This window comes from Bolinopsis microptera, chromosome 5 (genome assembly GCF_026151205.1).
Source record: "Bolinopsis microptera isolate Bmic1 chromosome 5, MBARI_Bmic_1.0, whole genome shotgun sequence".
Taxonomy (NCBI): Eukaryota; Metazoa; Ctenophora; class Tentaculata; order Lobata; family Bolinopsidae; genus Bolinopsis; species Bolinopsis microptera.
Genome location: NC_087076.1, coordinates 13,422,073 through 13,434,704, shown reverse-complemented (window position 1 = coordinate 13,434,704; position 12,632 = coordinate 13,422,073). Strand labels below are relative to the sequence as shown.

The 12,632-nt window shown below is 36.3% G+C and overlaps 1 protein-coding gene across 2 annotated transcripts; it reads left to right on the top strand.

Moving 5' to 3' along the window:
• Positions 1 to 52: 52 nt before the first annotated feature.
• LOC134814869 (casein kinase II subunit alpha-like) lies at positions 53 to 11,103 on the top strand. Of its 2 annotated transcripts, XM_063823169.1 has the most exons (6): positions 53 to 95; positions 8,446 to 8,581; positions 9,435 to 9,527; positions 9,758 to 9,866; positions 10,075 to 10,167; positions 10,580 to 11,103. In XM_063823169.1, the coding sequence occupies exons 2-6, from the start codon at positions 8,458 to 8,460 to the stop codon at positions 10,596 to 10,598; spliced, it is 438 nt and encodes a 145-aa protein (XP_063679239.1). In that variant the 5' UTR covers positions 53 to 95; positions 8,446 to 8,457; the 3' UTR covers positions 10,599 to 11,103. The 2 variants fall into 2 exon arrangements, with proteins under 2 accessions (XP_063679239.1, XP_063679238.1); XM_063823168.1 differs by lacking the exons at positions 8,446 to 8,581; positions 9,435 to 9,527; positions 9,758 to 9,866; positions 10,075 to 10,167; positions 10,580 to 11,103 and adding exons at positions 3,974 to 4,054; positions 4,255 to 6,549 and having other exon boundaries at positions 70 to 95.
• The last annotated feature ends 1,529 nt before the right edge of the window (positions 11,104 to 12,632 follow it).

The following is a 12,632-nucleotide window of genomic DNA, read 5'->3' as shown; positions in this document are numbered from 1 at the left end:
ATAGTTTCAATTGTCCTACTAGGTCAGCATGTTAAAAAGTTTAACTTTGTTCAGTTTTAATACTTTCAACACTACTATATAACAAATAATTTGAGGTCAATGAGTTATGTTACATGAATAAAAGAGAAGAGTTACAGGCAAAGAAAAGAAAGGCAGAAACAATTGGACTAATACTGCAAACAAGAAGATTACAAAAAGAGAAAGAGAGAAAAGATCAAGTAGATTGTGCGATCAAAAAATAACCATTGCATTCTTGTGATCAGATTGAATATCATGGTGAAGATCGAAATCAGTCCAGAGATATAGAGAGAGCTGAAGCAATTGGAAGCATACTGCAGTTAAGAAGATTACAAAAAGAGGGAAAAGATAAAGTAGATTGTGCGATCAAAAAAGAACCTTTACTTTCATATGCATGATCAGATTGAATATCATGATGAAAATATCAATAGTGAAAATGCCAATAGTGAAAACATCACTGGTGTAAACATCAATGATACAGAACCAAATCCGTCCTGTGAAAAGGTGAAATTTGTGATTGAGACTGAGGGAAACATAGACAAAATCACAAAAGACTTTTTACACTCGTTGGGAGAGAACAGCAGCAGCTTTAAAATGAATGTAAAAATAGGTTTATTTAAATTTGAAATTAGTAATGATGATTGATATTGTTAATTGTTTTGGTTTACTCTTATCATTTTATATCCTAGCTAATTTGGTCATGAGCTGGAGCCCTTTCTTAACTGTACTTTTTCCCAGATTTTAAAGTTAATGAATTGTATACTGGTATTGAAGAGATGTTAAAGCAGAGTGCTTATCATATTTATTAAACATTTCATCGTTACATTTTGAGTGAGATATAAAGCTTAAACTAAAACTGGTTGAAAAATTTTGTGTTGAATTTTTTTCAATTGAATCTTTGCAAATATTAAAATCTGTTATATAATGTTCATGTAATCGGGTTTTGTATATGACCCCCAAAGAAAACCAAAGCATAATCAGTTGTATTTGATACACTTATTATTTTGTATAATATTATAATTTATATTAACCCAAGATGGGTCCTTACTCACCTCATTCAGCAGTCTGTCCAGTCACTATATTAACAAGTTAACAAATATTTGGCATTTAAGTGCAGTACCGCAAGTTTCATGACGCGTAGCCTCACTTCAGTTGGAACCAGTGCAGTAGTTACTAAATAATTTCCCCTTAACCTTGTTACATTTTTAATTCCAAAAGAATTTAAATGTTGACATTGGAATGATATAATTGATAATAATACTTTATTATGTGATTAAATGAAGTAAACTTTATTATAACCACTGGATTAGTGTGGCCTTGTGTGTCCGCTCAAGAGACTAGACTTGCTGGCTCTTTTGGGCTTCAGCCTTCTGATTATTGTGTTCCTTGATAGCCTCATCCAATGTTTCTGAACACTCATTTAGTTGAGACAGAACATTTTCATAATCCTCCTCCAATAGGTGGCATCTCATGTTATGAGACTCCTCTCCTAATAAAGTTCTGATAATAATAATTAAAATACTCTTTCAGAATGATTTCTTGATTAAAGTATAATTTGACAAAAGTGTTTTTAAAGAATACTTTTGTCATTGTAATAAACCCATTGTAGTTACTAGTTATTCGATCACCTTGTCTTTGCTTCCAAATGAGAATCAACTAAGAAAGAAAGGTTAGTACTTTATTCCAACTTGTGCCTCCATTGAACGCAATGTATGTAAGATCTAGCAAAGTCCTTTTTATTGTTCAGTTTTAGTTCACATGATATAGCAGGGGTTAAGGGGCACAGCCCCAAAATGTTTACCAAAATTCAAGCTTCCTGAATCTAAATCATACCTTTAATTTGCATATATATAGACCCACACAGAAGTGAGGGTGACACCTCACATTTCACGATTCACATCCATCTCCTCATGAAAATCAAATAGACCCCTCATTCCAAAAGAAAGTGTGAGATAACTCACATTCTATAATTAAATGAGTGACACATATTTCATTATCTCAGGCAAGTATTATCTAAGGTTATAATTGGTATTTGAACGATATTGAGTAGATTATGAAAATTGATGGATAAATTTTGTAAAATTTATATATATTTTTGCACCGCAAGCACAAGGAATTTGGCCAAATCCTCTCAGTTTCAAAAACATCTTCTTGGTTACAGTATAACCTATTCAACCCAATTTTTGAAAGTAAGCATGACCATCAGGTCTCTGATGGATCTTTGTCAGCAGAAAATGTGTCGACTACATGATCTGAATTATGATGTGCTCTACATTATTTGGCAAAAACTAATCTTTGCAACCAAAATTAACAATATTTATTGATAGGTAGAATATGGGGCCAGGGTGATCCTATTTGGATATTTCTCAAGATATTTTTAGGCCATTATAGCACTTTAAAACCATCCCACCTCATCAATCATAAAGCATGATCTCATTTTATTTAAACTTTTAAGAGCATTTGAGAATGGAGATTTATTTTCACATCAACAGTTCATTGTTATTAAAGTTAGCGTCTCACCACTTTAAAAAACATCCTCCACTTTGAGTTTGAAGTTGAAAAAGTGACTTCATTTTCACCTATCGAAGGTTACCACAAACTCTAAAAATATCTTAGCATTATATCACTTAAAAGGGTAGAAGTGGTATGCTGAGATACAGATATGCTTTTAGGCTTTTACCTCTATCAAAACGAACAGATTATTATATTGTGGCATGTTCTGGTGAAGTAATGCTTTCAATCACTTAGGTGAGGGCACCTAAAAGTGTAAAGTGACGTGGGGGTGGGTCCAATAATTTAAGCTTTTAAGCCGTGAAAACAGCTTGCATTACAGTGCATAGTGTAGTTTTTATTTTAGAGGGTCAGTGACCACGCGGTACCTTGTTGGAATTTCAAAAACAGTTAAGCAGTTATAGGCCGAGGTTTAATTGTTAGCAGTCGAGTTGTAAGTATCATCATTCATCTTACAATTGTGCCTTATATAGAACATTTTTAGCCTCAACAAGGCATGATAGTCCTGACTAGCACTATAATGTTAGCCCTGGTCCATCGTTGTCGTACTGAGATAGTACCTGGGTCCCTTGAAGCTTGCACCATGCATGCTATACCTTCTCTTTAACCTGTCATATATATAATATATAGGATCTTATCCAGTGCAGTAGTGAAACTGTATTCAGTGAGTTGTAACTGCTGACTACCTTACTCGGGAATATTATGACTGGGATAAAGTGGTGGGTTTTGGAAAATTCCGCCATATTTTTCCCGGTCATTAATTTTCCCAGTCATAAATTAACCCGCTATAATGTTCCCGAGTAAGGTAAACTAATAGTAATACATTTTGATGCTTGGTGGGTTTTGGAACATTCCGCCATATTTTTCCTGGTCATTAATTTTCCCAGTCATAAATTAACCCGCTATAATATTCCCGAGTAAGGTAGACGGTAGTTATTGCAATAAAAAACAATTGATAATACTGTCTTGATTTCGGACAAGCTCACAGCACATTACATAAATGCTTTTTACTGCATGCATGAATTGCATTGTTATCGGATATTATTTGATTTGGATAGTTGTTTGCAGCAAATTTTGCTGTAGAGTGTAGAAAGAATTGCCATTAATAGCTTTAGACATAGCTTAAGACTGAATATGATATGAACTAGTATATTTTAAAGGACGGTTAGCAGTAAATCTTACTTTTATTAATTACCCTGCAGCCACATGTTAAAACATTATCATATAATATAAGTGATTTTTTCTGAATAGATTTGTTTTTTGAGATGATCTAGTTGTTTGTTGCTGAATATTTTCACCTCTATTCACAATTTAGAACCGCTCTGATATGGTTGTGTCAGTTGATATCCATATTGGCGTTAAACAAGCACATCATTTCATTTAATTTCATGCTTTAACATCTTATCATATTACCAATCAAGGCCTAATTTTATTTAATTTTTAGGAGGTGTAGGGTGAAACGAATGTCCCACCAAGTTTACAGCCCTATTGCTTTGATGAGTGGCAACTTTGCAGGAAGAAGAACGTAAGAACAATTAATAATATAATCATTTCTTTGAAAATATCTTTTAAGTTATCAAATACTTAGTTCAGAAAATACCCTTATCAACGAGTATAACGACTTAGCAGGAATCTAATTCGATTGAATTATGTGCTAAATCTTGAACATTTTCGTGATTATGATCAGGACACAATGTTTGGTCTCTTACATCTCTTACTTTTCAGGTCATCACAGTCAAAAGCGAAAGTATACACAGATGTTAACTCTGGTAAACCCAAAGAATACTGGGACTACGATAGCCACATCATACAATGGAACGATCCTGACAGATACCAGCTGATAAGAAAACTGGGACGGGGAAAATATAGTGAGGTTTTCGAGGCACAGGACTTGAAACTCGATAGGAGAGTTGTCTGTAAAATTCTTAAGCCTGTTAAAAAGCGCAAAATAAAGAGAGAAATCAAAATACTTGAAAATGTAAAGGGTGGTCCAAATGTTATAACGTTGATTGAAGCTGTTAAGGATCCCATCAGCAAAACTCCTGCACTAATATTTGAGCATGTCAACGCAATCGACCACAAGCAGCTCTTCCCAACGTTCACTGATTTGGACATTCGATATTACATGCATGAACTATTGAAAGCCCTGGACTTTTGTCACAGTATGGGGATAATGCACCGCGACGTCAAGCCCCACAATGTTATGATAGACCACGAGAAGAGGACCTTGAAGCTGATCGACTGGGGTCTAGCCGAGTTCTACCACCCTCTGGAGCAGTACAACGTGAGGGTCTCCTCCCGACACTTCAAGGGTCCGGAGCTACTTGTAGACGATCAGTACTACGATTACTCACTCGACATGTGGAGTTATGGGTGTATGTTTGCTGGCATGATCTTCAAGAAAGATCCTTTCTTCAACGGTTACGACAACCACAACCAGCTTCATAAGATAGCAAAAGTTTTGGGAACTGATGAGCTGTATGAGTACTTGCAAAAGCATAACATTGAACTAGATCAAAAGTTAATGGCCATGATCGGACGTCATTCCAAGAAAAGGTGGGAGCGGTTCCATACCTCTGAGAACACTCACCTGATAAGTCATGAGGCTCTAAGCTTGCTTGATGGCCTCCTTAAATTCGACCACCAGCTACGTCTCACCGCCAAAGAAGCCATGGATCATCCATATTTTGATCCGAATAGAAACACAAAGCAATAATGCCTGATAATATAACGAGGCTGCACATTAATGATGCGGCCTGTACTTCACTGGCGCCTTGCCAAAGTGTACCTCCAACTCGGGACGATATTGTAGATCCTAGAGATAGTAGTCTGTTCCATTTGTTTTATTGAAGTTTTGGGAATAGTTTTTAGCTTTTTAATTTTGTAGTATTGAAACAAATTTTACTGCTATGAAATTGTCAATTGATATGATGTCATGTCAAATTTTAAGAAAAATAAGACCAGCGGTGACAAGATCATCCTAATTTTCAAGATTGTCGCACATGATTGTCGCACATGGAGGAAACGTATTTGGGGTAATGATTCCCATGGCCATGATTAGTCATATTTGACTTCGCCTTAATTGCAGACATCAATCTTTACTTCTTACATACTTGTATTGGATTATATGTCATGCAAGTTGCTTGAATAATTATGCTAAAAATGCTCGTGCGGTCAAACGTATAGACGTTGATTATGTTTGCTTTCAAAAAAACTTGACCTGTACCTGTTTTTCAATACAAAGTCTAGCCTGGTAATTAATACTATTTAAGAATGTAATCGGGAATTTAAATATTTGAGACGGCAGCCTCCTTAGCATCTGAGTTTATTGATATGATGATTCAAAATTTCATTCTAAGAATTATAGTACTCCTTATAATACTGTTGTAATCTTAACAGACTCTTGCTCCTAGCCAGTGCTTAACTACTACGATAGTCTCGCAATTATTTATATATAATACGACATTATAAATGGTTATAATAATTGCTGCAGCTCAATTTGATTTAAAGTCAATATTGAATATTTTATGGGTGCTCGGAGAATGAATGTTTGTGTGGTAATTTGTTTCTGTACCTGATTTTAAATGCCACCTTACACTGCACCAATTTGAAATGTAGCAGTGTCTCATATTTTTCAATATTATGAATTATGATAGCTGTAGTATCTTGATAATGAATAGTGATTCGTCATTTCTAAAATGCATCCAAAATGGTGCTGTGTCGTATTTCATATCTCCAATGCAATTCTCAATAACTATTTTATAAATTTATCAAGCGATTTCTGAGCTTCAAACATTTTATGGGTTTAAATTGCCTTATTTGGTAAGTTGTTATGGCACCTAGCTATCAACTACCATTTGAATTTGTCAACTTTGGCATATTAATCATCACCCAGGTTTAATTATGAGCACGTTGAAGTATAAGATATCAGAACGAAACTTCGTTTTTAATTTCAATACCTTCTCTCTGATTAATATATTATCCCTAATTGATATCCTCTTTCTGAGGTGAAAATCTGAACTACCAGTGAATAACTTTCCTCAGTATTATCAAAAAGATTACCCAAACATCGTCAAATAACTCACTTAGCATTACCTAATGATTAAATCTCATTTAATAAGCTTCCTAAAAATCTTATCTCAACTCTGACAGTTTCTAACTAAAAACACCTAGGAATGTTGCAAGTATTGTCTCTGAAGGAGATAGCAGAATGGCTGGGTATCTCCCCCTTCGAACTGTCCCTCCAGCTTCTCTCCCTCCTCACCACCTCCATCCTAATACCCATGAAACTGGAACATGACGTCACGTTATCCTGGTGGACGGTCTTCACGCCCATCTGGATCACCGATGGAATGTGGATATATTTCAGACTTATCATTTACCTCAGATTACACTTTCATTACACGTCACGTCGCCACCGGGGAATCTTGAAATTCTTCTGGATAATAACGTTTACCGCGCTGTTGATATCATTTGAAATGTTATTATGTCAGCACCTTGAACACTCTAAGTACACCCTAACCACGGTTTTTATACCCCTGTTCATTGTATTGGGACTTCTTTTAATTAGGTCGTGTATATATCCCAAGATGTCGGGTAGTCACGACGCTACCGCAGCAAACAGGCGACCAAATGACCATGGTACGGGGACATTAGGAGACCGGATGAGTAACATTCATCTCTAGATATGTGTATTAGGTATATTGTTATTGTTTGAGCGGAGGTTTTCGGGGCTGGATTTAGTGCTTTTTAAAGAGATATTATAGTAAAATGTTGTGGGACAAGATTATCCTTCTAGGTTGTTTTTGTAATATATATATAATGTCGTTGAGTAAATTTCTAGATTTCCCCAATTTGAAGGGAAAATTGTTCTCCCTTTAACGGTATGATTTGTAAAGTTTTAACATGACCTATCCTTCATTCGTCGACTATACCGTATTTAATCAATTATTGTAGAGAGGTGTTATTATTATTATATTACCTCTGTCGAGCCTACTCATTTTAATTTTTACCTTAAAGAGCGTTTCTACTGCTGCACCTTTAATGGTCAAATGATAAGTGTAAAATGTTGTATCGTCTGCACCGTCAATCAACATCCGCCATATCTTCATGGTATATTGTTTTACATTGGGGGCTCTCTACAGTTGTGGAGTATAACAGAGGACTGTTGTACGATTTATTGTGTATATATTATATATCAACTTGAATACTGCTTTTTACTAGAAACGAGAGGTAAATATTTATAGAGGTTAATGAATTGTTTTAAGAGTAAACGCTATTTTTACAGAAGTGAGAAATACGCCGCGAATTGTGGAGTGTGATGAAATGTTTTCGTGCGCTTTGGAGCCGAAATAAAGTCGAGAGTAATGCCGTGTTTTGACTGTATATATATATATATAAATATATATAGTTCGATTTAAACTCCTAAACATGAGTGTTTTGAGGAAAGAAAACCTTCGGATTGTCAAACATTTGTGTACGATTTGTTTGTAATGGGAAATTTAATATATTACAAGGGCCAAGTAAATAATCAAATCAGGAATGTGGATTGGTAACATGTAATTGTAAACCTCATTTAACGGTGTCTTCTCTGGATAGAAGACCCCTGTTGTGAACCATATGAATGATAGAATGTGTTGAATTTGCTTTTTAGATAATTGTATTTCTATATACAGTTTTGATGAATGATATATTTTTAGTATCGGTGTCAAAGTATAGCTCATGTTATTGTTTATTGAAATGTTATTCAATGTGACACGTTACACACAGCAACCACATTATACGTGGAATCTCAAAATATCTGTAATTCGATCCACCTGAGCACTAATTTTGAAACGCTGCCAAGGTTAAATAAAAATGTTCTATGATGCATACTAGAAATGTAACTTCTAATAGTAAGAACGTTTTATTCTCAAGCAGGAAGACATTATGACAATAGTTCGCCAACAGTCGGCACCTCTCTCCTCTGTTCCTCTACAAATACTTCTCTACTACAACTACTATTACTTCTCTCTTTTTTTCATCGTTGAAATTCTCGCAATGGTGTGGAAAGGTTTGTGCTTCCTAGTTTGTGTGCTTTCTAGTTCCTTTTAATCCTACCTGATGGTGTACTCTTTCAACCTTACTGTGAGTGATCTTGAGGATAATGATTTTAATGCGTGTACCTACGATACATTTTTGCATATTGATTAGTGCTACTACTAATGTTATTATGCTGGTTTATCAATTTTCATTGTCTTCAATTTTGCACAGGCTGTGTGAAATTAAACCGTTAATCTATGACTTAAATTGTCGTCTTTACCTATTCTGTTTACAGTACACAAACTAAGCACATCCAGGCTACGGAAAATTGGATCGTTCTCGATTTGTCAAATTTTGGTGACAGGCGGTAGAAGTTTTCTAGTAATTGATAGCACAGGCACAAATTTTACACATCGATAAGTTGTAGCCAACAATCGGTCACCTAATTGATTAAGACATGTGGAATTATCTGGAGGCCGCGTAAACTTTAATGTTAGGGTCGTTTCTCAAGATCTTTCGATGCGCGCCTATTAGCGCGCGTATATATAATTTCCGTTTGATCGATTGAGTTGAATTGTGCTGAATCATCTGTATCATGTATCATGTATAATTGTCATGGTAAGTTCCGGGCTTTCTCCAAAATTGAGCTTCCATGCGAAGTTGAAGCAATTCACCTAAGAATGAACTAGAATACACTTACTTTCCATTCCCATTGTATTTTACTTGTTAATTTAGTTCTTGTGCTACCTAATAATTTAATTATTATGCTTCATCAATATTGATGACTGGTCACTGTCTAATTTTCTTAATTTCTTATTCCTAGACTTTATTATCTTCATTTTTACGTTCTGACACAAATTAGGTAATACATTTCCACATTCCAGGCACAGTGTTACCCTACGCTTCCTCCACCCTGGCCTCTGAGGTATCTCTACTGTTCCTCTACGCTCTTTGTGAAGCTATCCGATTGTATACCGGTAAGTTTATTGTGTATGAACCAAGCAGCTAATTAGATTGGTGTAGTTTTGTTGTTAAAGTGAGGACTTGTGACCTAAACCCACATTATGTAGTGAGTAACCATTGTACTCAAGAGTTGAGTTTAACTCAAGAAATGAGGTCCCAGACTTTGTTAATGGTGTCAGAGTTAGAGAAACTCCAAAACTAGTATACTTTCTATTGAAAACATACGTTTCACATCTTTTTTCAGGAAACAAAGGAAACTTGACCGAGACAGCGTTCCCAATGATCGTGTTCCTACTTCTGACTCTTCCCATGATAATGGCTTATGTCTTTAACATGATATTCCAGACTTATGTGTGAGTATTTACTCACATCAACCGTTCATATTGGGGGCTTATTTTGGGGTTCATTTTAAATGACACAATTACGACATCAATTTATAGAGAATCTTAAAATTAAACAAATGTAATGAAAATAGTGCGTCTATTTCGTTTCCCTCAATATCGTTCCCGAACAGTTTTCTCATATTCATGACTTTTCATATCATCACATTGTATTCTACAGGTTACATCTAGACGCAATCATGTCCTACATTGGTATCGGATTCTGTGGACTAGAGTTCATACTTGGTATCGTGGCGGTCATACAGTTCTCCAGGTACAGAATATCCATTTGAGGCATTTAAATTATATGCATGCATATTGATTGAAATACCGAATACTGATTGTGGTTGTAGATTTAAAAAGTTTAATTTGGTGTAGAAAAAAGAAGCTAGGGGTCATTCACATATGACGTAATCAGCCGAGGGGGAGGGGGTTTCCAAATGTCAATGATTACGCTAGTGTTGACATACGTTGCATGCCACTTTTCGCGCGCGAAGCGCCGCCGCCGAACAACGCTAGTGTAATTTTGACACAATAGCCATCTGTAAAACTTATTACGGATGAGGGGGGGGGGGGGGGGTAAAAATCGATCGTTCAAAAAGTGATTACTTAATATGTGAACGACCCCTAAGCAGTTGTATTTACACATATTAACGCCAATTTGTTACGGTTAACGAATATTTCAGATCTGACCTCACGCCTTGATGCATCGGACTCTCCTAAAGTTCTCTCGGAACATCCCTTCTCCACCTCCCCAGATATCCCATCAGAAATTCCAGTTATATGAATCTCCACCACCCCTCCCCAGTTTTGAACCCCGGCAGTTGGTACTATTGAAGACAACCACTGCTGAACAGCCTTTGAGACTTGTGAAGATTGGTCCAACGACCGTGTTTACCGAAAGTTATGAAAAAATTGTCTTAAATCAGGAATTAACGCAAAGTGTGTGGTATGGGTTACTCAGAACTATTTTTATAACCATTATATTTAACTGTAAATATTATATTTATTAAGTGTACATAAGCGTCTTGCTTTAAATTATTTTATTACTGACAGTGTATATAGTGTAAAAGATATTTATAGCAAATGTATTTAACATTCAGAATATCGATTTCATAAACGCCATTAAGCTTTGACAGCAATTAATTATTTTTATAATTATCGTACATGATCAGTGTATAAATTACATATTTTATATTTATGCATAGATATCCCAGCCTATTTGATGTGTTTGATATGAATTTAAAAAGCGAATTCAGACAAGAAAAGGGTTTCCCAGAAGTTAGTAAGTTAGTAGTCACCCAACATTTTTTATCAGAGAAGCTATTATCAATTATGTTTACAGCCATGAGCGCAATTTGAGAGCACTTCGGAAATATTAAAGTTCAGAATTTGGCTGATATAGTACAGTGTATAGTGTATAGATTAATTGTCATCCTTGCGCTACTCTACTAAGTACGAAAACGGCCCTACCTGATTGTGCCGCCATAAATCGATTACAATATCCATGACGAATTACGAATTTGATGGCCAAGCGTGCTCAGTGCTGCATGACAGTACTACAATGTATTCATAAAAAGGGGTCGTTCACATATTACGTAGTTACGTATGCGTAATCAGCCGAGGGGGAGGGGGTTTCCAAATGCTTACGGTTGATATCGGGATGGGGGGGGGGGTTGGTTGTTGATTACGTAATCAACATTTTATTTTTTGCCCTCTAGAATAATACAAATTTGACAATATTTTAGTTCAAATTCCACTCAATTTCACTCTGATTGTGAAAAAAATTTGAAATTGATCGGAATTCGACTATTATAGTAAATAGTTAAGAAGGTGATTGGCCGGATATAATAACAATGATTCCCGATTCCGGCTCATTATGATCAGGCATCAGGGTAGTATAAGTATTTAGTATAGCATCAAAGGAAGAAAATTGCTTGTTTCCAGGGAAAAAGTCAAAAGGGGGCGGGGGTCAGGCGAGGCCATGATCGATTACGTGATATTGCTGTCAGGAGGGGGGATTGGGTATTGAATTTGATCACGATTACGGTTGAGGGGCCTAACTTCGAAAATAAAAAAGATAGAAACGTCTGGTTTTCAACAAAATGTTCGCCTTGTAAAAACGTTCCCCCCCCCCCCCCCCCCCCCCCCCCCCCGAAACAGTGTAGATTTTGAATTATCGCGAAAAGTATTATTTTGGGCCTAAAAGTACACAGCTTTAACTTTGCGGATTCCTGTACTCTGATTGGCTGAATTGTGTCACGTCCTAGCTGTTTGAACAGTGGAATGCGCCACGTGTGCAAATCATGCTTGATGTCGCGCGCGAGGTCGAGCCGTCTGTTTAAATTAAACCAACTCTAGTATGTAGTACCACCACCAGCCAGTAACTTTTCCTGGGGGAGGGGGTAAAAATCGTAATATGTACGTACGACGTACATATTACGTAATATGTACGAACGACCCCAAAACTATATATATAGTGACTTGCTCTAACCAGAGCCCTCTCGCTTGCAGTAGCGCGCGACCGCCGTAGAGAAATATATTCAACTTGTGAAACAAGCGCGTCACGCAGTACGCGTATACACATGGCTATGTGAATATAGTGACCATTGTTAATAGTCTGGCCCGGCGCGCGCTACTTCGTAGCACTTGCCATTTCGAGAAGAAAGCGGCGCGCGCTACTTCGAAGAAATTTAGACGAGTAACATTCGTCAACCCCAAAGCAAAAATTCGTTGGGC

Excerpts from the sequence above, each read along its gene's own strand:
- LOC134814869 (XM_063823168.1), top strand. The coding sequence starts at position 3,993 with ATGTCCCACCAAGTTTACAGCCCTATTGCTTTGATGAGTGGCAACTTT. Across the intron at positions 4,055-4,254 it reads AACTTTGCAGGAAGAAGAAC|GTCATCACAGTCAAAAGCGA; the intron begins GTAAGAACAATT and ends CTTACTTTTCAG.